We start from the raw sequence: 27,035 nt of genomic DNA, 5'->3' as shown, positions 1-27,035 counted from the left end.
GGTCTAGATTAATTTACTTTACCGACACGGTCACTCGAAAGTGCTTTCTTTAATAATTAAATATTAATTTATGGACTTGAACCAATAGAAAGTACGACAGAGCGGTGAGATCGAATTATAGATATCGCTGTATTTCTTAACTTATTTGTGTTTTTACATAATTGCCTTGTTTGGTAATCGCGTAATTAGTCCGGCACTACGTATTTATCAATGAGATTTGTACCGTCTATCGATATTACTCTTTCTACATTTATCAAACAACTTCGAATATTAGATTAATCTTGAATCGGAATTTTATCTTAATGTCTTAACTATGACCTGTAAGAGTCACGGGTTATTTACATTTTTAATATCTCATGTTCGTTCGTTTGTTCATTACATTTTTATTTTGTTTTCTTATCTATTTACCCAATATAAATGTTTACAGTCTATTAACTTCATGACACCGTATCAATCGTATAAGGAAATAGTCGTCTTTGACAATATTATTACCACTGCATTGATACGAACTATATTTAAACATTTTGATTTTTATTAGATCATGCGATCTACCTTTATTATATTATTGCATTAACGGAACATACAACCCAAGCAAGAAATATTTCTTCAGCTGGAATAGATAGGACTGGAATAATTACTATTTTGTTAACGTAATAAGACAGTAGAATTGTACCTGCAGTTCTAAAGGGGCGGAAGAAAATTCACGTGAATAGAATTGCGTTGCTAGTTCTATAAATAAACCATCACAGCCCGCAGGCGCTCGAGTAACGTCAATATCCTAAATGCATTTCTACTAAATGTCGTGGCAGAAATCCTATCTATTATCTATCAATCAGTTGCTTTGATTCCGTCAGTCATCCTTATATCGTCTAACGCCACTGTTTCACAAGTTCATGCAATTATAAGCAACATAAGAGTGACACATACTCTGTATTCTTTATCTTGATACTAGTCAGAACGGGTTCTATTTATGGCTAATTTAATCGTATTTATTAATAAAGCTTTCTTTTAACCTCAATTTATCTGCGACATGAAATCCGCACTAGTCAGGTCAATGATCTTTAATTTGATTGTTGATATTGTGCATTTTATACAGCTCTGTGTGAATGACCTCTTGACAGTCTGTCCGAGTACCCTAGTTATGTTTTAATATGCTTATGTCTACATATATAAATACAGTAACTCTTTCACTATAAGGCTTCCTAAGTTGGATAAGTTGCTTTGCTCACGTCGCTTGTTTACTGAATGACGAATTCTGATCATAGTGCCCAGATAAACTTTGGTTTCCTGTACCGTTTTCCTTGCATTTATTAGTGCATATCTTTAAATAAACATACATACATTGAATTGATTTAAAGTTATTCCAATTAACGTATTGACCTGATTACGGCGAAGGAACAAAATATTTTTTTGTTTTGTTAATGGCTTGTTAATCTGGTCTCTAATAACTTTTTACCAAATTTAAAATTATATGCATGTGAACTTAGACTCCATATTTTTCAGCCGTGATATCCCGCGATATGGCGGTCTCTTTGGTTTGCATAACAACAAGCAAAAAATTAACTATAATCCTCGTAAAAAGTTATTGTTTAATTGCTCCGAATACATGTTTTAAATTATTTTTATGCCATCTGAACATTATGAACCATCTGTTAAAATATTTTGGAAATGGAGTGTTTAAACTAAATTTTAACTTGGTGAATAATTTAATTTGCAATATTTATATCTACACATAACCATAATTAAATTTTACATCTCGCTCATGTTGTCTGTAATGCTCGTTGATGGAAACAAATATCAACAGGTTGGTCGAATAGTTGAATTTAACGCCATCTGTGTTCGTGAGCTTGAAGTTAAAAGCCGTGCCGCTTTTGTTCCCGTGTCGGTGGTAGATGGCGTCGTTTGTCAGGCAATTCGCGTAGATACGCCGTGTTACAAGTGAAAAGGTATTACAATATTTAAATAATACACATTAATTATATTCTTTAATAATACATAGAACATCTTTTAATTATTTATATCATTTAAACATCTTTATTTGACAGAGAACCTCTTATTAAAACATCGTTATGGCAGGGAACTCATTATAATCTCTCAATAAAAATTCAACAATAAAGCTTTTAAAAACTTGAGCGTAGATTCGAACAGGTACCTAAATGCGAAGGGGGGTACCTACAGTCACTAACAACTTTAAATACTAGAAGCGTTTCACGTTTCCCACAAAACGTCTAATTTGTTCGTAATACGATAACACTACACTAGATCGGGGGCCCGCGCGGCTCCGGCGGCGTTGCCGGTGCTGGCCGCGCGGTGCACGGGCGTGGGCCCGTCGGGCGCGTACGACGGGTTGCTGTCGCCGCGCTCCGCTTCCACGTAGCCCGCGTTCTCGATGATGCGACACCGCGAAGTGTCCGTCTCTCGCTCTATGTACAGCAGCCGCGCCGGCCTGCCGCCCAGGCTAGACAACGCGCTGGGGGCGCTGGACCGAGTGATAGAACCTTCTCGCAGGGCGACAGAGCCCCGTTTCCTCTCAGGAGCGGGGGAGCCTCTGTACTCTGAGGTGTCCGGCCGCTTGCAACGCAATAGTTTAGCGAACGCGGCGCGAAATCCGGCGTTCTTCCATGCGTAGATGAGGGGGTTAATACCAGAATTGGACATGGCCAGTGATGACGTCAGGCGGTAGGCGATGTTGTTGTGTAGCGGCGTGATAGGCAGGGTCTGAGCACACGCAACCACCACAAACGGCATCCAGCAAATGGAAAACGACCCTAACACCAGCAGCACCACCTGCAACCAGATTTATTTATTGTCACAATTTGTTAGTTCTGTCCACTATTTTGGTTGAATGAAATACCATGCAAACAACGCAATGCTAATGTTTGTTTACGTTTATGTAAATGCTATGATTTCATTCAATGATAATTTCGTTCCACGCCATAATGAAAGTGTTATTATGCTCGCATACGTTAAATGCATTAACTTGTGACACGTTTACATATCGCAGTGTAATCAATACTAGACATCCACAGGGCTCAAAGGTTATTAAATATTTAAGTCTTAATCACATAGAGGCATCATTGTTAAGTAAGTTTATTTGCGACGTCGTATGTCGCACTAGCATGTGTTGATTAATTAATAATTGGACCAGTTTGACTCTGATTATATTGAATTAGCAATATAGCAAGATTATACATCACTCCTGCCGACAATCATTCTAAGTAACAAGGTGATATTAGTCATTAGTTGGGATGTGGTATATGTTCATCTGCTCTACGAAACTAAAATAACTTGCTTGAATGAAACGGCTTAGTTTATTTTCATGTGAATGTGTTATGATTACCTGTATACTCTTCCAATCGTTGGCTCCGGTGGGGCAGCAGGTGTTGGCCCGCATGCGGCGCGCGTGGCAGGTGGCCTCGCGCCATATCCGCCAGTACAGGATGAACATCACCATCCAGATGAGCGAGAACATCGGCGCCAGGATACTCGTCGTGTACGACTTTGGGACCACCTGGAAAATAACACAACACGACAAAGTTGTAGTTGCCGTTACTCAAACAATTTATTTTGGGCCTATGTAAAGAAGCCCTGAAGGTTAGGCTGTGTCGCGGTTATTAATTATTTAGATAAGACGGAACTTTAGATGAAGGATATAAAACCCAGTTGGAATATTAAAGCTTTAACTTAGTACGTGAGCAATAAGTCAGTCAAAGGTTTTTTATCGGGCGTTTAAAATATGTTTTTGTCTTATGTCGCATGTAATTAATATACAGCAAGAACGTACCAAGTTCATTTCACACGAGACCCCTTCGTGCCACTCATTCCAAAACATAGGGATGCAGCTGATGCAGACGGCGACGGACCAGGTGGCGCTCATCAGCAGGCGCGTCACGAGCTTTGTCATGTAGCGGCTGTAGTGGAGCGGATGTACTATCGCTATATACCTGGAACATTTACACAACTATTAGTGACCACGCGGTCAAAAGACTAACTAAATTCAAGAATTAGATATATTTTTTCTTTCATTTAATTCGTATAGAAAATACAAATGCATTAGTTTATTGTTTCCTGTCTACATAGCGTGACAAACATCACGACATTGAAGTTTCTATTTATAGTGAAAATATTTATTTGAAATAGAAGTGAATACGGAGGGCATTCCACTTACCTGTCTACAGCTATCGCTATGATGTTGTAAATAGATGCCAGACACGCTAGGATTATGAGAATGAAGCGCATCAGGCAAGACCATTTTATTTTGCCAAAGTCTTCGTTTAAGTAAAATACGAGATGGTACGGCAAGGTAAGGCCGACCATCAGGTCAGATATGGCCAGGTTGAGCACGAACTGGTTGGAGACCAGCGACGACAGGCGGCGGCTCAAGGTGACCGCTAGGATCGTCAGCGTGTTCCCGCTCACGATGAGCAGCATAAGGGACCCGTCCACGATGCTCCACACCCAGTGGTTGTATAGGTTCGCATCCTCTTCCTCTGCGGTCGCATTCCGCCACCATTCGGTCTCATTCCCAACGTCCATACCATCGCTGGCGGCGGTCGCCAGCGCCCCCCACTCCGAGTAGTTCGACGTCGTGGTCGACCTCACGCGCACATTTCTTAACTATTACCCTCACACGACACTCGCGGTACACTAGGTATATTAACTGAGGTCTTTTCCCGTATGCACTGCTTACTCATTGTTTATTGCACTACATCGAAGAACACGGTCCCCTGGAACAAGATGCATATTATCAGTCGCGGTTAGTATTAGGATCATGATCTAAGAAGGGTGTTCATATACGCGTCGAGGTCCTTATAAATGCATAGCAGCGTGCTCAAATAATGCAGCCGCGTTGTAACCGGGCGCTCAGTATGCAGGGCCGCGTCGCCCCACAAATTACTCGGCAGGAGCCGCTCGACTTCGCCCTACTTCGCGCCTCTCGAAATCACATTATGAAGTTTTTCAAGGGATCGCCCGCGGGAGCGTCGGAAGTTGCCGCTCCCGCTGCCGCCCATGAATTATTTATGTTGCTCAGTATGAGACGAGCTCTGTCTGTCTGTGCCCTAATCGATTGCCATGCCGCTATAAATGAATTATTTTGAGACGACGAAGGTCACGTGGTAAATAAAGTTGCGACTGTTGCGTAACTACCATAATTGTACCTTTTGAAGGCAGCGTCCTTCAGGCATGCGTTATTCATTTAGGTACAACTTCATAAAGTAAAACTAGATTTTGAGCAGGCAGTTACTGCCACAATCGTAATAATTTGAAATCTTCCATTCAATATTTAACATTCAAGATTAACAGTTGCAGTTCACTAAATCCGTCACCATCCCTGATTCAATAATTCATCATTCATACTGTTTGTCAATGAAATATTTCGCTCGGACGGAATTATTATAATTGACTCATCTAGACCAAGAAGCGACCAACAGAAATTCAAATAAGCGGGGATCAGACGCTTACTGACTCCATTAATATTAATTCATCAACATCACTGATTGATATATTATAAACTAAGACGTATCGTTGTTTCCCTAGTTTATGCAGTTTACCTCACTTTACGTATTCAATTCCATGTGAAAGGAAAATAAAGTAAACGCACACATTTAAACATTAATAAAAATGTCACGTGAACCTATTAACAGAACCAAAATGTCTCTTTTAATGCATCTGTATTAATGAGTAATAAACTTATAGCGGCCCATTTTTTTGTTTTCATTAAACTTGAATCGATGCCGGCGTCCATTTGATCGCCATTTATGTCGGACAAATAAAGAAGTAGCTACACGGTAGTATTCGTAAATTTTCTGAGAGCCGGAAACTGCGATATAATGCAAGAATTATTCGGAGCGCAGATTCCGGAGTTCGACAGCCTTATTACGACGATTCATTGACATTTATTAATAAAACGATCAATTTAAACTCGTGATTGGATATTATCTCGCTCGATTCATAATGGGCGTATTAATAAAATAAAAGAGTGTCATCAAAATCAGATTGAGATGTGACTGAACGATTGTGAGGTAGTGACGTAATTGTTCTGTAAATCCAAACGAGGTTTTGATGAATGAAATGTCAAGTGTGGTTATACAATTTGGTTGCATGTCGTAGTGCGAGCTCGCTGATGGATGCTTGATAACTAGATAGTAGTTTGTAACACAATCATTTCACTCCGATAGTTTGGATGGACGGATTTATTAGCTCGTTTTGTACCCGTGTTGCACTATATTCTGCGCACTGTGCGAGGTACCAGTGCTAAATTATTTATGGATATCTCCTAGAATACGTTAATGCTTTTAGTTCTAGTGTTTTGAAACGATGCCCTCGTGAGATTGTTATTCTACATGACTATGAATAATTCAATCTAAATCTGCTTTATAAGTAAGCGAGTAAATCTATTTATACGAAGTTTTGATAATCTCAATTTGTGTTGAAACACGACTTCAATAACCCCGTAATCGCATTAAGGCTGATTCGGATCAAAACTCTTGTAGTCTTCAAGGAGAAAAATGCTCAATCCTGTATTGATTAATTTAAAGCTGTTAAGGTCTCTTTTTCTTTGCTAAGATCGGAAAGCTTGGGCCCATCCCTTTGAGGAGGTAACTGACTTAGGTGGGCAAATAAAATTCTATCACATCTTGGATGGGCCCATTTTTTTTTCGCACCTTGCCAAAAACCACTTAGCAAAAAGGCTTAACTTTACAAAAATAATTTAAAGACAAAGTCAAATAAAAAATGTTGGTGAAACAGATATCGCCGTATTCGTTCATATTAAACACAATGCATCAGATTGAGGCAGTATTCTGATCACAGACAGGGCTAGAATAGAAGGCCCTTCGGCATTGCTCATTGCATTAATATGCACTACGATAGACGAGCCTAATGTCATTTGACTGTCCTCTCGTCACTAGCCTTTGTTGCTTATGGACCGTTTTTGTTGGATCATGCTCTAATAGGAACCACTCTAGATCCCGATGCAGGTTTAAGTAGATTTGGTTGGGTAACAGCTTATACCAGCATAACAGCTATACGAGTGTCTACAACTCTGCATGTGAGAGAGTTGTGTTGATACGGGCTAGAGTTCGGACGTGATTAATAAAGTTTAATAGTCGGACTTAAGAGGTTCGACTGCTGCACTGTTTACATTATTACAAATCTATTGACCGTTGGAACTTTGCTGCTGCACTTTGATGGGATTTCAAGAGAAGATATTGTGCAATTAATGTGAAACTATAATTCAATTAAATTATTTAAAGGGAAGGAACATTCCAAAAATGCTGTGTATTCTTGTTCCGCGCTCCAAATAGTCCAAAGTCTGACGTCATCAAAGCTAGATATTCCTTGAAACACATGACTAAGGATATAAACAAATCCTTTCGTTAGTTGTCAGATGAGCATCTCAAAGACACGGCAATTAATACAATGACGTCAGTTAGTGTGAACCCACGCATCGAACCAACGCCATGAATGTTGGAGGACTTGGCGCCAATAACACATTGATCACGTGTTACTACTCCACTCCTGGGACTTTCGCACGCTATTTATTAGTACATCCTACTCTACGCTGGAAAAATAAATTGATATAATTTGTTAAAATTAACTTACGGAAATTGATTACTGTTCCGAGGTAATATAGTTTAGACTTTAAATTAAAAACCATAAATAGTTAGATCGTGATGTTAATATGATTTGGTGTTAACGAATTTTTGAAAATACATAGATACTATTCACTCTCTTAGTATTCGATGTAGATTAATATATTTGTGCTCCTATATATATAGGTACAGCGTATCTGTCCTTTACGTAACGTGGCGTGCTCGCCTCGCGTGCGACCTCTAAAATTCGATTTTGTTACAGCTATGCTAATTGCTTAATATCTTTACTTATTTTTAATTAATATATTTCCATTATTGAGTTGTAACATTGTATGCTGAATAATGTATTTATAAATTGCCAGTATAAATTGGTACCTCATGGTATATTCGACTACTTGAGCCATAACACAGCTGAAAGGAATCACCTTGCCTTTGATTGTTATATCAACAAATGTCTATTAACTAATGCAACAATGCTTTGAACAATATTCAATATACGGTAGCAACAACATGTAACACTCCCCGGCCCTAACCTTCGACAGTTGGAACACAACACAGAGCACAATACTTGCCATTTCAAGCAGAACCTGTACTATCGCAGCATCGTGAAAGTAAACATAAGGAAGTAATACAAACGATACTGTCCGGGGAAAACATCCATTAGATTCGACAAGATCAAAAACGAAGACAAATGATCCTGCTATTACTGCCCACAATTCAATCAAGATAGCAATATTTTTTTCTATTACTGTCGTACTATGTAGTCTGCCGGGGAACCAATATCGCAGCTTGTAAACATTTAGAGAACGTCTCCGTACTATTTGTGTGCGTAACTTAGCGATCTTTGATTCGCTACTTTTATCAAACGTGTAAAGGTCGCGCGATAACACTGACACTCTGACTCATTGATTAGTAATAATTGGTACGAACCCGCTTGTGGAATATGCTCTTCAAATTGTTTTCACTATAAACTAGTTCTGCCGGACATGACACGTTATTTCTGTTGTGTATCGTTTTATTAGTTGCGTGTAACACAAGACGTGAGTCGATATACAAACTTAGTTTTACGATGACATAGTTTGAATTCCAAATGGCAAACAGATCGGAAAATTTCTGTGTTGTTGTAGAGTATCAATTCTAAAATAACATTGAGTTATATTCGTACTTGCCAGTTCCAGTTTCTTCGGAACGCCTTCAAACTTTATAACATAATCCTTTTGAATTACGCGGAATGTTGAATAAGATGGTTAACCCCGAAAGTATGAACTCATTACTTCGTTAGTACTTCGCATATAACGTTACGAAGTTTGCGGCCGACCGCAGCACCGACATTCTCTCAGTCAACGTCTACAAATGGGAAAAACTTTTATCCAATTTTCATTAATGCTTCCACCGAATTAAGTTTACGATTTAAGTGCATGATGTAAGTGAATGACGGAATGGAATAAACATGAAAATAAAAAAGGTGGCCTCGATAAAAATATAGGACGTTGTCCCCGGAATGAAAGGAACTGAAACAGTGCAGCAGCTCGCGCAAAGTGCCCCAAGTGTCGGCGCCGAGGGGAAACTACTGCGCTCTAGCCCCCGGCAGCCCGAGCAGCGCGGCTTATAGATATAAGTCACGATAACGGCCTGAATTACTAGGCGCACGTGCTCTCCGCTTGTTTTACACATTCGCACTCATACTATACACAGACTTTTATTTAGATAACAGAATAGTATTGGCGAAAGCCGGATGCGCAACCGAGGTCAGTGCGAGACACAATACGACTTCTTAAAAACTGAATAAACCGAACAAATTACAACATTAGAGCGTATGGAATTGCAAAAACTCTTAAATAGGTGTCGGACGATTGCACATCGCGAGCAAATATAGCAATATTGAGTATTAGTGACATCACACTGGCCTTTAATTTTGGCAGAAGGTTGATGTGTATGAGTGCAAGGAACTACAAAGTGCATGTGATCACAGTAATACAATACGGTTCAAAGAACTCTTTGTGGATTTGAACTTGGCGCATGATTATTTAGATGGATATTCTATAGTTGTATCTTCGACGCTCGTTATAAATATTAACATCATTACGAAAAATAAAAGTCGAATGAAAACCTCGTTACCTGTAACTTAATTAAAAAGTCTTTTAGAATCAGTTGGGGGGCTTCAGAATTTGATAAAAACGTCTAAATTTTAATTGATGCCATTGATTCTAGAGTTATTGGCAGCGAAATTACTTCCCCGTTGATATTGTTTATGAAGCCAGTTCTGTTTTAAGGCCACCATTACTTTCGCGATTGTCGAGAGGGTGATTATGTCCGCCATATATATGATGGGCTATTTTGTGTAAAAGCGTCTTATATCTCGGAATGTGAAACTGAACTCAAAAGGTCAACGTTCGAAGAATAAACGCCAGCCCTTGAATAGATCCATGTTAAGAGAAAGAGTTGCGAGATTTTGTATTTTTAAGATATCACAATGAAATATCTCAATCGGTATTACAAAGTAAATTTTCGCTAAGTTGCGGTTTGTTATTTTACGGTACATTTAATGTCACGTCAGCTATATTCAGTTAACTAATAACGAACGAAATTAACATTTGAAATCCTATTTAACAAAGTCACCGACTCTACAAAGGAATTAACTTTTGGAGAAGACAAAATTTATGAGTGCTATTTGTTGTGTTCTTTTGAAAGGCTCTGTTCATGTTGTGTTCGGGGACTGGATCGAACATGTCGTAGAGACTCAATATCGTTAGCTCACTAGAAGAGTACACTGGAGAGGCGTTTCGTGTAAACCTGCCGAGTAAGCTACCTGCGATTGTCGGAGGCTATTGAGTGCCGAAATACATTTACTGTTTCACTGTATTATTTTATTCGTATTTGTAACACTATCCCAAGAAATCCATTTAAGTATGCTGTAGAAAACTTACGACTTTTGTTTTATTTAATCAATCATGAGACAAAGTTTGTTCGGGCACCAGTTACCTAAGTCCACCTAGCTTTTATTTCTCGATCTAATCTCGTGATTACACAGTGTTTCACGCGACGATAAATCAATTTACAAACGCGATTGAACGGCAAAGCTTAATAGAGATTCGGTTCGGCGCGCGTCAATGGTGGCCGCTTGTAATTGCCGCGGTGATCTCTGTCGTCATCTCCGCACGCCGGGGCCCGGAGGCTGCGAAACCGACGCTTTTCATTTAAACCGCTAATTGATTAGATGTGCCGCTAATTCCCGTTGATTTGCTTACTTTAAACACTTGCTACAATTAATGTGTCTGCTTCAGTTTAATATCGCTTGCCTTGTGTTATAATTACTTAAGACTTTCGGGCTTCTGAAAAGTTTATCTTAATTTTGTTTAATACATAAATATTTAGGGATGTGAGAAATACTTAACGGAAATTAACCTTAGCGGGAATTCTTCAAATCTCGTTAAAACTGCAAAGAAAGCATCGCAAAAGTTAGAATGATTCTGTTTGCAGTTTACACTAAGTTGAAAGCAAAGATAAAACAATTTGCTACTGAGAGCAAGTTTACTCAACAAATATAAGGTGTGACAAACTTCGTTTGATCGCATCGAGCCTGGAGAGAGACCTTGTAGTGTCACATATAATCACGATTTTCTTTATTTCCACGATCTCATATAAAGCAATTTACAAGTGATATAGTGGCGCAAGTCCCGGCTCTAGGGAGCTCCTAGGAAATTGCGTTAACGCCCCCGAGACACACCATCGGAAATCTTTATTTGTCGTAGACATAGTATGCTTCGTTAATGCCGAAACTGATTGACAAAACATCAAAGAAGGATTCCGGTTGCTGTCTTTGATGTTCGCAGTTGTTATTTGTCGGAGGACGTTAGCGAATTTAATGGTAATTGATACTAACAAGACGTACTTGCAACTATTGGAAAACAACGCGCTGCAATTTATTGAACTTCATTAATGTCGTTTGGTTTAACTTCTTTACATTTTATTTAGCTGATGGTGGCTCATAAACTTGTTTGTCACACAGTGGCTACGTATAAAGTATTTTCTCACAAAAGCACTTTCACTGTAATGGACTTAGAATGGTGTTACGTCGCCGTGTCTACTTTTTTCTCATTACAAATCTTCTTAAACTTTTTATGTTCTCGACAATAATAGTTGTCGGTAGACTTGCCCCACACTGCCTCACTGGCCGCAGATCTGAACCTCATCTTTATGGTAGTGATAAAAGTTACATTGTGTGTTAAGGGTGCGCCGGTCAATGTGTACATTACCCTGACAGCAAATAACCTTCTGATGGACACCGTAAGAAAGCTCTTTATTGTATTAGCTCTATTAATAGACGTCGTCGGGGATTTGTTTGGACAGATTTTGGACATTTATTAACTTTCTTGTCTGGTTATGATTTCATTATTCGCGAAGACAAAGAAAGCCTTTGCTCACAAAAAAGGATGTTACATAAATATCTTTGGAATTCGTTCGGATTTCTTTGTTTCTTTATCTTGTCTGTTTTTATTGAGGTCTCGCACACGACTCACATGTCGCTGATGGACTTAAAAGGATGAACTTGTACTAAACAATTCTGAAAATGTATTCGATTATTCTTGTTTATCAGATGTCTAAGTTCCACTTTCTAAATAACTAAACAAAGCGCCGTGTAATTCTAAGGAGCTGGATATTTTATTCATAAGTTTCATTGTTTGTTGAGTGAAGTTCTCTTTGTTGGGAGTTGTTCAGTTGTTTCTTGCGGCGAGTTAACATGACGTGTAGTTAAATATTTTATAATGGCGATATGTTCTTATATTAATTTATGCATTGTTGGTCCATCAACTTTACATCCATCCAAAGTCGCCTATTTCACCAAACGGGCAGATGAATTTAATCATTTTCTGACTATAAAAAGCTGCAGTGTGGTAAATTAATAATCGATGTTCTCATCCCATGAGTTGGTCTGTGTAAACATTGTCATGTGTTACTCTGCAGTTACACATTTAGCGTAACATTTTCATTAAACTTTACGCGAGGTTCATCCAGGTTTATTGTCCATTAAGTTCCGAACATCCTACTTTAACGGTTTCTATCCACACGTTCCTAGATATGAGTTCTTAGCATTTCCGTTTTCCGTTGCTATGGTGACGGGAGTGTTGATAAACAGACCTCTGTACACCTCATATATAACGATATGACCCGCCCACGCGGCTAAATTGCCCGAAATAGCCGCCTGCGTTTAATTGCTATAACATAAACTTTTATATCATCACGATACAGAACCAATTTCACCCTTCACTAATTGTTTGTCTGATGTGTCGGAGTGTTGGAAACCTTTCGAAATTCTATAACATGTGTAATGTTTTGTTGAAAAACTACTTTATGTATCATTAATAACAGCTCCATAATTTATTTATTGCTCATTCAACAGTTTATTTTAATAAATCTTTAATATCGTAGATATCAGTTCGAAAACAATGTGATTAGCTTCGGAATATAGCGCAGCGACTGGTAGATAAACGAAAAGCTTTTTCTAGTTTTTTTAGGTCAGAATTCAGGCTTTATGAATTTTCCTGACCGTAGGCAATATGTCGGCCCAAAAGCGAAATTAACGATCTAGCTTCATAAATAGATTTTTCGTTAGCAGATTTGAAGTCATTCTGTTTTGTTTAGTTTTTTTTACTTGGTCCATTTATACTGTTAGTTTTATTAGTTCTCGACTTAATAAAGAAACTAGTCTTATTAATCGTTAGTCCAAATCAAGATCATCTTCCATTCTAACCGAAGTCGACCCTTATACTTTAAATCTATTAAGTTATAGAACTAGTTACTATTTCAATTCCATGGAAGTTGTATACACTGAATAGCACCGCCTTTCCCGCCACTATGAAATCATTAAAGCTCGACACTTGGGCCGCTCCAAAGCGTTATCATTATGATGCTGATGCTATCGATATTAATCTATTATTATCACTTTTATTATCTATTCAATAGTATTTCCTTAGCTATTTTTTATCATAAATTATGGTGAGTACGCTTGTAGTCATATATTATATTGTTATTCATAACCTAAGTTCGCACAGGTGAGCTTAGCGCCACGATCGCTACTTGATGTTAGAAAATTTATGGTTGTAAAACTAGGATGACATGTAGTTGCAGTACGATACTGGCCGATATTGATATTCTCCCCTGAAACCAAATCGTTTTGCTGTCTTTCACAATATCAATCGGAGTTTTAATTTGTTCATTTTTGTCTATCCATCGGAAGAGTTGGCGCAGAATTCAATCATAGGATTGTCGTAAGCGTCCAATCCAGACGCGTTAGTGTTCACTGTTGACCTACTGGATAATGGGTTTTCGACCCCTCCCCTTAGATATTGGCTATTTCCCCCATGCAATCGACTGTGTACGCATCTCTATCTCATACCTATCAAGCACGGACATTCTGTTAGGTCAGCTATTTTATATTGTCTTCTGTGAAGACATAAAACAAATAATTTATTTTAATTGATTCCTAACCTGTCTGATAAGAGCTGACTCTTGCTATTTTGTTATTCCAATCTTACCCTTTATGAAATGGATAAGATTATTTTAGAGTACCTTTCTAATGTCACTGTTTACTGTATATTTGTCACTCACATCACTTATAGTCAAATCAAGAGAAATGTCGAGTCATGGCTCATGACTGACCTCTGGGGAGCCAGACCCTTCTCATAATAAGATATTTATTTGACTTTATAGCTCCGTAAAACCTAAAATAATAATATTCGTGTTACGTATTTGTGTCAGTACTTTCGCTGGTAATCGTCGCTCCCACACAAAGGCTGTTACGATTGCTGTTTATTGTTTCTTTTTGTATTGAACCCTAAGGTAGGCCAGTATCTGGCAAAAAATAAGGTTTGTTTTTGTTGGATGCGAATTAGATTTCATTGATATTTGTTGCTTCTAAAGCTTACGTGGTCGATATTTTTCTAATAAAATTTTATAGCGAACGATACATGTTAACGATGGTTGTATACATGTATTTAAAGTAAGTGCGGTCAACGCACGGTGTTTAGGTCCCATGGCGCTGAAGTGTATCTGAAATTACACGAGGTCATACAGAACTTTCCCTAAGGCAATATTGATATGGGCCATCCGCTGTAATGGAATAGATAATTCGAAGCTTCTTATCGACCGCTGAGCCGCAGTTGACGCTTTTCGCAATTTTTTTGCGTCATGTATTCCTTACTTTAATTTTCAGCAGGGTTTTAGTGACAGCCGTAGACAACATTTTGACTTTGCTCTCTTTGAAGTCTCTTTGCTCCTATTGTTATTTTATTTTTACGTCTTACTTAAATAATTATTTGAGACTAATATTTTGTAGCTACGTAAACGATAATTTTATTTGCCGTTTAAAACAGAGTTTTGGCATCAGACAGTGAGGTCGTAAAGTGAGCGCAGCTGATAATAAGTCTGAAATCGGCCGAGATTTACCGGTTAATGGCACCATCAAATCTAACCCTTTTAAAGCGCCTGGATTATGTTCAGTGGAAGTCTGAGTTATCACTTCCACTATTCCTGAATGTTAATTCGATCTTATCTGAAAGTTTTGGTGCTGCGGGCGGATTTTGGTTTAAATTTTGGATGCAAACTACAGAAATTTTCTTAAATGCCAGACATTTGACATACCACAGACCTATTTCTCTTTAAGATATATCTCACTATTTCAGACTTAAACCGTTTTTGTAGTAGTATGTTCATAATTCATCACAATATTGACGTTAGCAGAAGAGATTCAATTCGCAGATAGAATATTACTAGCCGGTTAGTATTCGTTACAATCTTCATTGATAATGCTGCAGAGATTTTGTTCAAGGGCGTAATACGATTGTATTAGTTTCATTAACTCGCGTGCACCGAATATGCACGAACAATACAATGAACGAACTTCGTTTAACAATAATAACACCAAGAGACAAGGTTGCAGCGGCCTCTTTACCGAATTGGATTTCTGAAGCCTATTCACTCCCGGCGCAATTGTCCCAAGATTTGAAAACAAAAGCTTTTAAATGAGAGAAAAGTTTTGCGTCCACGAAATACTGAGCAAAACGGCGCGCTTGAGAATCCACTAAGATATGTTTTTGTCGGGACTCGAACTCGCTAGTCAACGAACAAAATAGATGAGATTGATACTTCCAGATAAGTTTCAATATTCCCTTAAACTAAATCCGAAAAAGATAAAATTCTATCCAAATCGGGTAAGTTACATAAGAGGGGGCGGGGAGTCCGTCGAAAGCTTACGTAAGCCCGTCTGGAACTTTAACGGCAAAATATAAAAGAACACTTTAATTCATATCTTTGTTGATGCCGTGTACCCACGAGCCGGCGCGGCCCGCTCGCACTTTACATTTACATATCGGACGCGACAATATACCAACAACTTAAAACCACGCGCTTAAATTTAAACGCACGACTCATAAAAAATATTTTGGTTACGGTAAACAACGAATTAAAATCGGGTCTTTCAAAAAATAAGTGCCAATATTTTATGCGTTTGCTTTGGTCGGCATTATTTAGAGAAAAGGCGTCCAAATCGTATGCGTTCAATGATCAAACAAAATGCAAATCAAATCGCGGGGAAATGGAATGGAAGCCGTTCGAACGTTCAGCAAATACTTATCCGGCAGCGGACGATGGCCGCGAGGACCATCAGTCCCGGTTTTTGTCAATATTTACCTCCAAGACGAGACTGCCATTGGCGCGAACAGACTACCCAAGAGGTCTGCTATAGGCAAACATCACTGTGCTACATAATACAACAACACTTATACACGAACTGTGTTTGTTCACTGTATGCAACTTTTTCGTGTGAAGGGCTCTCCGAGGGTGAGGGGAATGTTCGTGAGTGGACGTACGCTCGCGTCGGCGGTCGGCACGCAACTAACGGTCGCGGACGCCACCGCCGGCTTCCAAACACGAAATTCGAGGTCTTTGGAGGCATTAGTGGACAAACACCAGTGGCAAAGGTCATGGTTTTTTTGTGGTTACTCTATGCTACAATATAAACGTATTTGATGCGGATTACCGCGATGATATACGCAGCTTTCACAGTACCGCGTTACTCTATAATGATGATATAGGGTGGCCAGTCGGGAGGTTTTGTTGTAGGGCCTATGTGAAATGTTTCCGCGATTACGACTACCAAGCTGAACTTAATGTTATTAACGAAATTGTCCAAGTTTTGGTCAACTATAGCACTATTTCAGTTGTTATGACAAATTGTTATTTGTTTGTCTGGTAATTCTAGGAAAGTTTCTTCGTATTGTCAAAGTTCTGGTTTATTATATATTTTCAAATTACAGTGTACTAAAATAAAAATTTGCCACTTCGAGATACGATTGTTTCTTATTAATTAAAAAAAATATGAGATGGAATATCACAGATATTAAATGTATGAATATTTTTGGTGTACATGTCAACAATTTACTGAATATTTGCAGCGCGTTTTTTGCTTGTCTCCCGTTAGGGTAATCCGAGCGTCCGAGCTGCCTCATAAATTGTAGCTAGGTGTCGCGTGGCGCAGATTACGCTAACTAACATTACCCTATTTGCCACCAATACGGACATATTCACACATATTTTATGACTGTAAGTAACAGTTACGAATGCGAATAATTATCCACTACCGATCTACACTATTTCATAGTATGTGGTGCAGTAAAATGTTCTTAAATTCTCTACAATAGGTGTAGAAAACTTTTGTTGGCAGTTAAAAAGGCAGGCTCCAATTCTTCCTCTCGCACGATCGGTAACTGCCGTTTTGAATACAAATGTTGCTCTATTTTCCATAAGAGAGAAAATCGATCCCTTAAATAAAGTTATGTTAAAGAATGCGTTGGAATGAATTTTGGAATTATTTAAATAACAAACTTGAAGCAGAAAATATAGGTATGGTTCATAACCGTCATAGTGTTGTGTGTTTGTGTTTTTTTCTTAAATTACTAAAATCTATTCTTACTATTATTTTTTACGACTATACGAATGAAAGTTGGCTCTAAGTATCCGTAGCGTTTTTCGTCAAAATAATAAATCTGGGTAGTACTATCAATAAAACGTTTTTGTCAAGATATAAAATTTCTGAATATTTGTTGGTATATAAATAACACTAGTTTTTCATTACTTTGTACATGTGCATATCTGTAAAATATTATATACGACGTGTTTGCCTGGGGAACGAACGGCGTTGTATTTTTAAGAGACTCCACAGAGAATAGAGTAATGAAAGAATATTATACAAATGACCTCCTTTGTGGTTCTTCGTTTATATCTGGAATTGTCTCTTGCAATATGCAGTGTTTATATTTTACAGTCGCATGTTGAAAATTTAAATAGTATTTTTTTTTTATGTTACGTTTTTACAGCTTCTGTTTTAACTTATTATGCCGACCGCATTCAAATTATTTTGATTGCTATTAAACTAGCTATTCTCTTTAGTTATTTTGGATTCTTAATATTCTGAATATTCTTAAGGCTTTTATAGGAAAAGTTTATTTGGTGATTGATCTGTAAAAGGAAGTCGGAATGGATCTGTGTAAATCATGTTATAATATCTAACAAAACTATAGAATGAGTAATTCTCATCGAATGCGTCATACTCTGTGGTCGCATACCATATGCATAGCCGTCTGAAAGTATCAAAGCTAAATTTAGCTGGAGGCTATTTTTGGATCCAAATTAAATCCTTTGGGCTGGTATATGAGATTCATTAAATATTTTGCAAGCGATTTACATTTTTATTATCAACATCGTGTAGAATACTCAGTTTGTGTTTGTGTCACTTTGAAAATGGTTTATCGAGCTGTTTTGGCAGGGATCGTATTGTGTACTTTTGAACATTTTTTTCTTGATCTAAAATTACTTGTAGTCAAGTTTGTAACTATTAATTAAACAATAAACGGGCGTAAGTATTTCTTGCCTGCACCGGCATCGTTCACAAACTTGTTGGGACACTTTAACCGTTCTTACGAGTTGATACGGTGTTAGTCGAGCTTAACGTATTTCTTCAGGGTCCACTCCATCTTCGCCGGCCCACCAAGTTTTATTAGTTACCGTGCTAATGCATCTTGCTTGTTTTAATAAAACCAGTTACGGACTTTATCCTTATTTAGTTTTAATTAACTTTTGATTAGTTATGGGAAAACCGGTAAGAGTGTTAGGAGAACCTCGCTCCATACACGTTTGAATCTAGAAATTATTGAAATCTCAATGTTTTTTGTCCTAGAAAGTTCGTGTGAAAGGGCAAATATGGGTATTCATCATCAGGTCTTTGTCCCATGACGAAGTGATTTTAAAAAGAACTACACAGTGACGTGATTGTCGTCATGTTGCGCTCCGTGTCTTGTTGCCTTCCGGGAAAACATCGGCATGTGATACCCTGAGCCAGAATTAGACTTGCGTACTATATAAAGATGTTATGGCTTCTCTTTCATTGTTTGTTGTATATATTGGGCTTGAACTTAACTAAAATAGGCTAAACTATAGTACCCTACGTCTAAACAGAACTCATCTTCCAGCCTTTAAATTGAAACGTTCGACTTTAATCTATTTTTGTATGCTGACTTATTTAAATCGCAGATGATCTAATGATTCAGTGACCTTTGAGTGCCGAACTCGGCTGTCTATTGCAAAGGTCGACAGAAATAGGTCAGCGAGTTCAGGTTCTAGCCTTGCATTCAACTTTCAGCGGGCCTACGACTACATCGTAATGCAAGATGGTTGCGGTGGTGCAAGCGGGACGCCGCTCTACCCCGTGTTCGTTGTCTCTCTTCCACAAGTGCACAGGCTTACTTGACGAGGTAGTAGGCACCTCCAGTATGCAGTTTATGTTCATTAGCGGAGTACACTCCCGCTTGCTTTTGTCCAGTGTACAATTATTGCTCTCACTTATTATTCAGGCAAGCGGGGAACGTAGTTGTGTGAAAAAATTACACAATTTTCGTTAGGGATTTGGTAAACAAAAGAATAGGATTAATAAATTCTATTGTAGTAACAGTTACATGTAATTTTCTGTTGCTTATAAAGACTTCTTTTATGGCATTTTCAAAGGAATCATGTTTTAAAATTTTCTTTTATCTTCGTTTTAATCCATACTTCTGTCGAGTAAAGGGGCGTCTTTGTATTGCAAATAATAGCTGCAGATTACATCAACTGCAGGCGTTTATATTCAGAGCTTCAACCACCCCTTTACAAGTTAAATTGCTCCATTTTGCTTTGTTTTTAATTTGAATCATCCTACGCACTTAATAAATGAACTCGACATTGAAAAAATATGTTTCTGTCTCGTTCGTTGGTGCAACACCTGCACTATTTGTGCACCTATCAATCTTGCGTACGTGCGCTGAATACGAACAGTATTCACCCGACGGATTCACACGTAAATATCGTATGTTCCGTGCTATTTGTAAAGATTTTTTTCCAAGGTATATTTACATGAATAATATACTTTTATCATTTTAATTAGAATATGTTGATGCTGTACAAAATTGTAAATGATTCGTGAATTTTCATCAAGTGGAATTATATACAAATATCAACCAAAAAATGGCCTACTTCTGTCACAAATTCATAATCAACAAAGCAACATTACCACAGAAAATGTAAAACAAAGAGTATGAACCACAAAAACTGTCGGATCCTAAATAAACAGTCCACAAAGGGTGCTACCGCGAAACGAAGCGAAATTCTGACGTTCAGAATATCTTACTTTGATGATATCAGGAGGCCTACCACTACCGCTTACAAAAATATTATTGCAGCTGTGGAAGAGAGACGCCGCTCTTCACCGTGTAGCAATTCTATCTCACTCTACAATTGCACATAACTTGCTTTGAGATAAGAGGTAGAGCTCCTGGTTACACTGCCGACTGCGTGAATATAAATTAGGGGGGCTTCGTATTGGCCAGAGGATACTAAAATCATTTGATCAGCTACATCTATTACTTATAATTAGAGGCTCGTGTTCATATCTATATCTATACTAATATATAAAGCTGAAGAGTTTGTTTGTTTGTTTGTTTGAACGCGCTAATCTCAGGAACTACTGGTCCAAATTGAAAAAATATTTTTGTGTTGAATAGACCATTCATCGAGGAAGGCTTTAAGCTATAAACCATCACGCTGCGGCTAATAGGAGCGAAGATACAATGGAAAATGTGAAAAAATAGGGCAGGTATAAATCATAACTTATATCTTCTACCCCCGCCACGGGGACGAAGTCGCTGGCAACAGCTAGTCTTCTATACTAGTGCTTGGTTTCGCAGAACAGTAGTGCTTAGTTTGTTTATTTCGTGCATTAGAAGGACTGCTAGATATATATGTACTTGTGAGGTTTTTATTCGATAACAAGCATTAAAAGGAATAATGATAAGAACATCTCATCTTTCTGAAATACCAAGAAAGGATTATGGTGCTTTGTTTGGGAGCCACAAGCTTAGCTATGTTTTTTTGGAAAAGACAGTTAAACTTATGTCCCTTTTTAGTTACGTCAAATGTTTATTAAATAAGTTTAGCCTTTTTTGATGCATTTTCGCTTGGTATCTGCCTGTTGATGATAGCCCTTGAAAGTGATCGTTCGAGGTCTCTTAGTTTATCTCCAAGGCCGCTGGAAGGCATCGTGCCCTTCTTGCAAGAACATCAATAAGGCCCATTTACTTAAGTTTTTATGTGTCATCCCTACGGGGGCTCATAAAAATATGTTCAAGTTTCCGGATAAAAATCAGGGATGTTCACAAATTTATGGATTGCGTTTTTAATACTCGTTTGAACTTTGAGTTGTGTTGAAGTTTTCACTCAGGCTAGTAGCGGATGGATGTTTCCAGCTACATGACTTTTATTGTTTTTGTAACGGCGAGGAAAATTAATTGTTTGTATTTCATATAACTTTTGTTACGCGATTAACATTTCTATTTCCGCAAGTTATAATGTTTGTTTTACCATACATATTTATGATGTTTAGGGTTTACGTGTTATCTTAATATTTCAAAAATATACATAAACTCGTGAAACTGATCCTACTGTGAATTTATAGTAGTACTTATATATTTTCTGTATACTCTCCCTAACTAAACACAGCCAAGGTTACGCCTATAATAAAACCCTAGGCGTTCCTAAAACGCTAAACATTTTATTTCTCTAGTGTTAGGTAAGAAATATCTTCAACATTTTTTAGCTTTAAATATTTTTAATTTAAAAACGTTGAATCTTTAATTTTTATTTCTTATTATGATAGCAAGCTTGTTTACTTGAACGTAAATTGATTTCGTTTCTCTTTTGTTTTTAATTTTTGTAAATATTTATTAAAATAGCTTCAAAGCGGTTGGAGAGTATCTCAGATTTTATATTCAGATAATAGTCTGTTAGTTCCAAGGTAGATCATTTAAGAAAATGGCCTGAGTATCTTAGTGTCAGGTAACACGGAATTGCGTCCTAATTTACATGATATTGCCAACTAAAGCAGCACTAGTTACCTTTAAAATACCTCGTAGAAAGATAGTATCATTATCCTGGGGATGCTTTTCTTCATCTCTTGAAGCAAGTGTTAATTCATTGATGATAAGCACATCGATTCAAAAAGACATTGGTGCACGCCTTGATTCGAATCTACGACCTGCTACTACTTGGCAATCCAACAGCCATACCCATTAGGTATTAATGCTAATGCACAAAGTGCATCATGAAAATGTCGTGGAGTGCAGTGACCGCAGGTGCAGAATACATCTATTAATAAATCCGTACGGATACGCTTCCATTCATATCACGTTACTATGGTTTATCAAGTATAGTTAATATATAGTGTGGTGGACCATCTGTGGCTCTTGGCAGCCGCGGCCTGGCTCCCGTCCAGGGACAAATCGATGTTAATGTCAGGAACACTTTCTCCACTCACCCTCTGATTGTAGCCTTATGGCTGACCGTCATTATACAAACACAGATTTATGAACATGTTTTCTGTTGGAAGCTTTGTCGTATGTTAATTCCTGAGCAACTTTTTCCGACTTTACTATAATAGGCTTTATTCTTGAAGTGCTGAAGTCACATGTTTCATATCGTCATCATGTACCGTTGTTGAGCGGGACTGTCCATCGTTAATTTATTCGTGTTGTTGTTTTACTTTACCACAAAGCTTTTTATAGTTTATCGTCCAAAATAACCGCCTACCTGCGTATACAAGTGATTACTTATCTATTAATACCCTGAAATAATAACCAACTCGTCCCCATCGGGAGCTGCGTGCGGCGAACATTTGTGTTTACGCGGGGGACTGCTCATGCCCGTGTCTACTAACTAAGTACATAAAACAGGATTTGCATGTTACATAAAAAGTTAATTCGGCCGCGGCAAATATTTTTTACGCTTCAGTGCTTTTTGCTCTTGTTTCTTTTGTGACCTAGATTAGCCGAATAATATTTCATCTGTCAAATGTGGATGAAAGTTTTTCAGAAATGTTGATTTTATTATGTTTCACTTCCGTATTTTGGTTGTAAAAAATTGTAAAGGCCTAAAAAATACTTTCCGGTTATTCTTCGAAGCGGCATTTATTAATTCAGAAGGTTTATGATGTTCCTTTTTTGAGCATGGGACAGATAAGTTTCAAACTGGAATCTAGACCCAATAATAAAAAAAACAAAACATATAATTTTCATTGAAACTTTCAGACATTATGATAAGTGATTTAAACCCCCGTATGAAACACATCCCCCTATCCTTTGGCGTCGTTTCAGTGAAACAAAAAGTGTGCTCCGGCCAAGCGTGGTCCACTTATGGTTGTGCCAAGTCTTACTATAATAGGTCAAGAGCAAACTTAACTTTGTTCCGACGCCGACTTATAACGGCTCTCGGGGAATGCTGAGGATGGTTCTAAGCCCAACTATTTGCATAATTTAAACTCCCATATGCTTTACTCACACGTTGAATAGAAAATGTAAGGGTTTCTTGAGCACATTACATGTATGTTAAGCTGGTGTCGTCTACATCGTATTTCGATTATTTAACGCGTAGGCTATTGCTATTTTCACTAAATAGCTTTCAAAATGATTGTCATTTATAGGCATTGGATTTCTAGTAATTCATGAATAGACTAGGGAAATGACATAAACGTTTATCCTAAACGATTTATGTATGTATGAGATGTCGACAATATGTATACTGATTTCTGTAATAATATCAATATCCATTTACTATCGTCAAAGGCTTACAACATGTATTTTTGTCTTGTTTACAAATATTTACTTATACAAGAACATCAAATATTTCGAAAGCTCTTTGGACGTTTATTGATTTAAGACAATAGATTAATCTTGTATACAGTAATCAATCATTTATGTAAATATTATGTTCTTTTGGGAGAAAAATAAATTGAAAAAATAAGGGGATACCTGCAGACGGAGCCGTCCTTATGAATATTTACAGGGAAAATGTTGTAAAAATATGAAAAGTACTCGTTGTCTCGGCATTTCTTTGTTCTAGTGATAAGTTGTAATTGGAATACTTTTATTTTGACTATTTTCGTCTGACGTAGCCTACTCCTGAAAATTATGCTACTGATATTTTGAATTTTGAAAGTGTACGAGCTTCTGCGACATGTAATGTAACAATTGAACAGTTAAAGAATTTCTAATTTTAAATTACTTTTCTCTAACGATTTCCTCTTTTTGTTTCAGGTAAGTCCAAATTTCCACAAAGCAAGCAATTCACGAAGATTAATTTACTTCAGAGTCAAGGTTTGGTTGAATATTAGTGTTTAAGTGAACATTATGAGTCACTTAGACCTATGATGAAGTGTCCCGGACGGGTTCATGTCCAGCTTGTAATTAGCGCTGGCCGAGCGCCATCTCACAGCTCAAGTGATAATATGACGCCGTTTCTGAAGCTTGTTAATCATTCATAAAGGCTTTACTACGATGTTATGCATTAGCATTTAGTTGCACTTAATGCATAGATTAAGATGAAAATACAACTGACATAAGATGTTTGACTTGCTCAGCTAGTTTACTCCATCATCATTCTATCTAATACGCTCTTGTATTTAGCCGTGAAATTGATTGTGTTGCCACAGGATAGTTTGAATAGTTCTTGAAGTTCTCAGTCTCGAACTCTCTTGGTGGACCACAATAATCCAAAACATTTAATCAAACAACAAATGATCACATCATTAACAGCACTTGCCTCAATCGGACGTTATACAGCTTTCATCTTCCGAATGAACCGGACAATAAAGCCCACATGTCTATCGGTCACATTAAAAACTTGCTCAGTAAGCTCCAAAACAAACACACCAGCCCTTATGCCCATGACCTTAAGGTTGCATATTGCGGGGAAGTGGAATAGTCGCGACCTCGACTGCCCATGGTGTTCGCCCTTGGCTCCGTGCCAGCCGTTACAGCCAATGTCAATGGCATGAGCCAAATGCCATACACTTTCGACGTTTTACCGCGACCCGTCGCAGGGGGCTGGCAGAATTGATTCCTTGTTTGTTTTCTTACAATTTGTTTGATGCTATGTGGCTTCGTATTACAGATATGTTTCAAAGCCGCCAAATCATAGTACTAGAGACTGAAACGTATTAAATAAGAATCTTCTTGTTTTCCTCGACCTTCGACTTTTATCAGCAACTTCTTACAAAATCTAAAAGGTAGTCTTTACCTCAATGTCTTGCCTTCATCGTATATATCTGAAGTCGACGTGACTGCTCTGGGTGTGGAAGTGAATTTTCATTGCAAATTCAACAATAGTAGGTTGCACGTGTCTTGCAATATTCAAGATTTCCGAAGGCTCTATTATGTGCTTGTTCCGTTCTACTTCCACTCACTAGTGTGGATTTTATTTACGAAGTTTCCGTTGTGCAATGTTAGCACTGTTTCCTTGGTTTCGGAATCTTCACAAAAGGTTTTATGTTTGCTTTTACTGGAATGAGTAATATCACTTAATAAATTAGTACTCACTGTTTAGTTGCTCTTATAAAATGGATGGATCTAAATTACAAATGTTTGCAGATGACTGTAATTCAAAAGTGTCGATAGAAACGATTGAACCATTTATCACGAATAATTCGCATTCTGAGAAAACCTTCAGAAAAGAGGTGAAGGACAATTCCTTCGAAGGACTCTTTACTGGAGATCGATAAGCAATCATAGCGTTATCAGCATTGATTGATAACTCGAGGTCATCAATCAAATTCGCGGAGTATTTCTAAAACTCCCCCATGATGTCGCGAAAGTACTCGCGACCGACCGAATTTTATTACGACGCCATATCTTTATTGTAGGATCGGAAAACCCTCATAAAAGACGCGATAACAACTGTTTATGTAGCTCCACAGTGTTCCTGTGTGCGTATCGTAAAAACGTTATAGGTTCAAATCTGTTATTGAGTTCTCCGATAGAATGATGGCTAGGTAACTCTAGAAACCTCTAGGCGTCCTGACGGCCCTGTATATGTACTAGTATTTTTGCAACATCTGATGCCTAAAGAAGCTTAGAGCTCAGAGCTTTCAGCTTAATTCCCGCCATCCCTTAAGATACGAGGTACCTACCTAAGTATTAAACACAGTCCGTCAACTGCTACCAATCCATTAATATTCCATTTTATATAAGACGGTATTCCATATTTTATTTGGGTCAGGTGTAAAACCTCTCACTAAAATACCAGCAAAAAATGTAACCCAGTTTTATTGTGTACAATGCTGCGAAAACAATATTTTAGTGGACATAAAATAACTAAGAAATGTAACGTTTTATGAAGTCGATATTCGGGTGGGTCAGGCCTATATAAATTGCCTGCTTTACAAACTTGAAGGCGAAAGTTTAGTTTCTTTTCGGGCCAGATATGAGCTATAGTGGTGTTTGTCCATCCATTTGCCTACTTTATAGATATTTGTTCACGCTTTACTGGTTTGCGTACAAGATTTGTCTCTTGTTATGACGTCCACGACCGTTTCTCGTATATTTGTATCTGTTTTATGATACTGTAGGTCGATAACCTTTAACTGTTGATAAGAGGCCGTTTTTCCAGATATGTCGTCGAACTTTAGGTCTATGAGGGATATTTTTTAGTAGACAGTGAAAGACCAACAACATCAAGATCAAGTGAGATAGGCTACGTGTCTCCCACGTTAAGTCCATGTGTAAGCCTACAAAGACGTATAAATGTAGCCTCACATAACCTACTTCAAATCCCTCATAACATCTATCATAAGCTTCTTTAACTTTTGCCTTTCCGTCGTCGCTGTTTCAATACATGTGTCGCCCTAGATAATCTAAAAATAATCCGATTCCACTACGTTGTATGCTCAAGACGTTTATAAATAACAAATGCACAGGTGTAATCGTGCGCCCGTAGTGAAAAATTGCCATTTGCAGTGACCCATATCGCTCCCCTACCTGCGTGTGACTGTGTATGTAACGCGTACATACCGAGTTTTATTACTGTATT

At 37.8% G+C, this 27,035-nt stretch overlaps 2 protein-coding genes across 4 annotated transcripts in view; one reads left to right on the top strand and one right to left on the bottom strand.

Moving 5' to 3' along the window:
• LOC113498229 (serine/threonine-protein kinase SMG1) overlaps window positions 1-27,035 on the top strand; it is a 107,700-nt gene that overhangs the window by 7,109 nt on the left and 73,556 nt on the right. The gene's annotated exons all lie outside the window — the stretch shown is intronic.
• Window positions 1,718-16,920, bottom strand: LOC113497861 (5-hydroxytryptamine receptor 1A). 3 transcript variants are annotated; one of them, XM_026877614.1, is made up of 5 exons: window positions 8,345-16,920; window positions 4,169-4,727; window positions 3,785-3,944; window positions 3,341-3,511; window positions 1,718-2,787 (listed from the first exon to the last, which is right to left on the bottom strand). In XM_026877614.1, the coding sequence occupies exons 2-5, from the start codon at window positions 4,534-4,536 to the stop codon at window positions 2,254-2,256; spliced, it is 1,233 nt and encodes a 410-aa protein (XP_026733415.1). In that variant the 5' UTR covers window positions 4,537-4,727; window positions 8,345-16,920; the 3' UTR covers window positions 1,718-2,253. The 3 variants fall into 3 exon arrangements, with proteins under 3 accessions (XP_026733415.1, XP_026733417.1, XP_026733416.1); XM_026877616.1 differs by having other exon boundaries at window positions 8,761-16,920; XM_026877615.1 differs by having other exon boundaries at window positions 16,284-16,920.

The sequence above is a fragment of the Trichoplusia ni genome, chromosome 10 (assembly GCF_003590095.1).
Source record: "Trichoplusia ni isolate ovarian cell line Hi5 chromosome 10, tn1, whole genome shotgun sequence".
Taxonomy (NCBI): Eukaryota; Metazoa; Arthropoda; class Insecta; order Lepidoptera; family Noctuidae; genus Trichoplusia; species Trichoplusia ni.
This window is presented reverse-complemented; position numbering and strand designations above follow the sequence as displayed.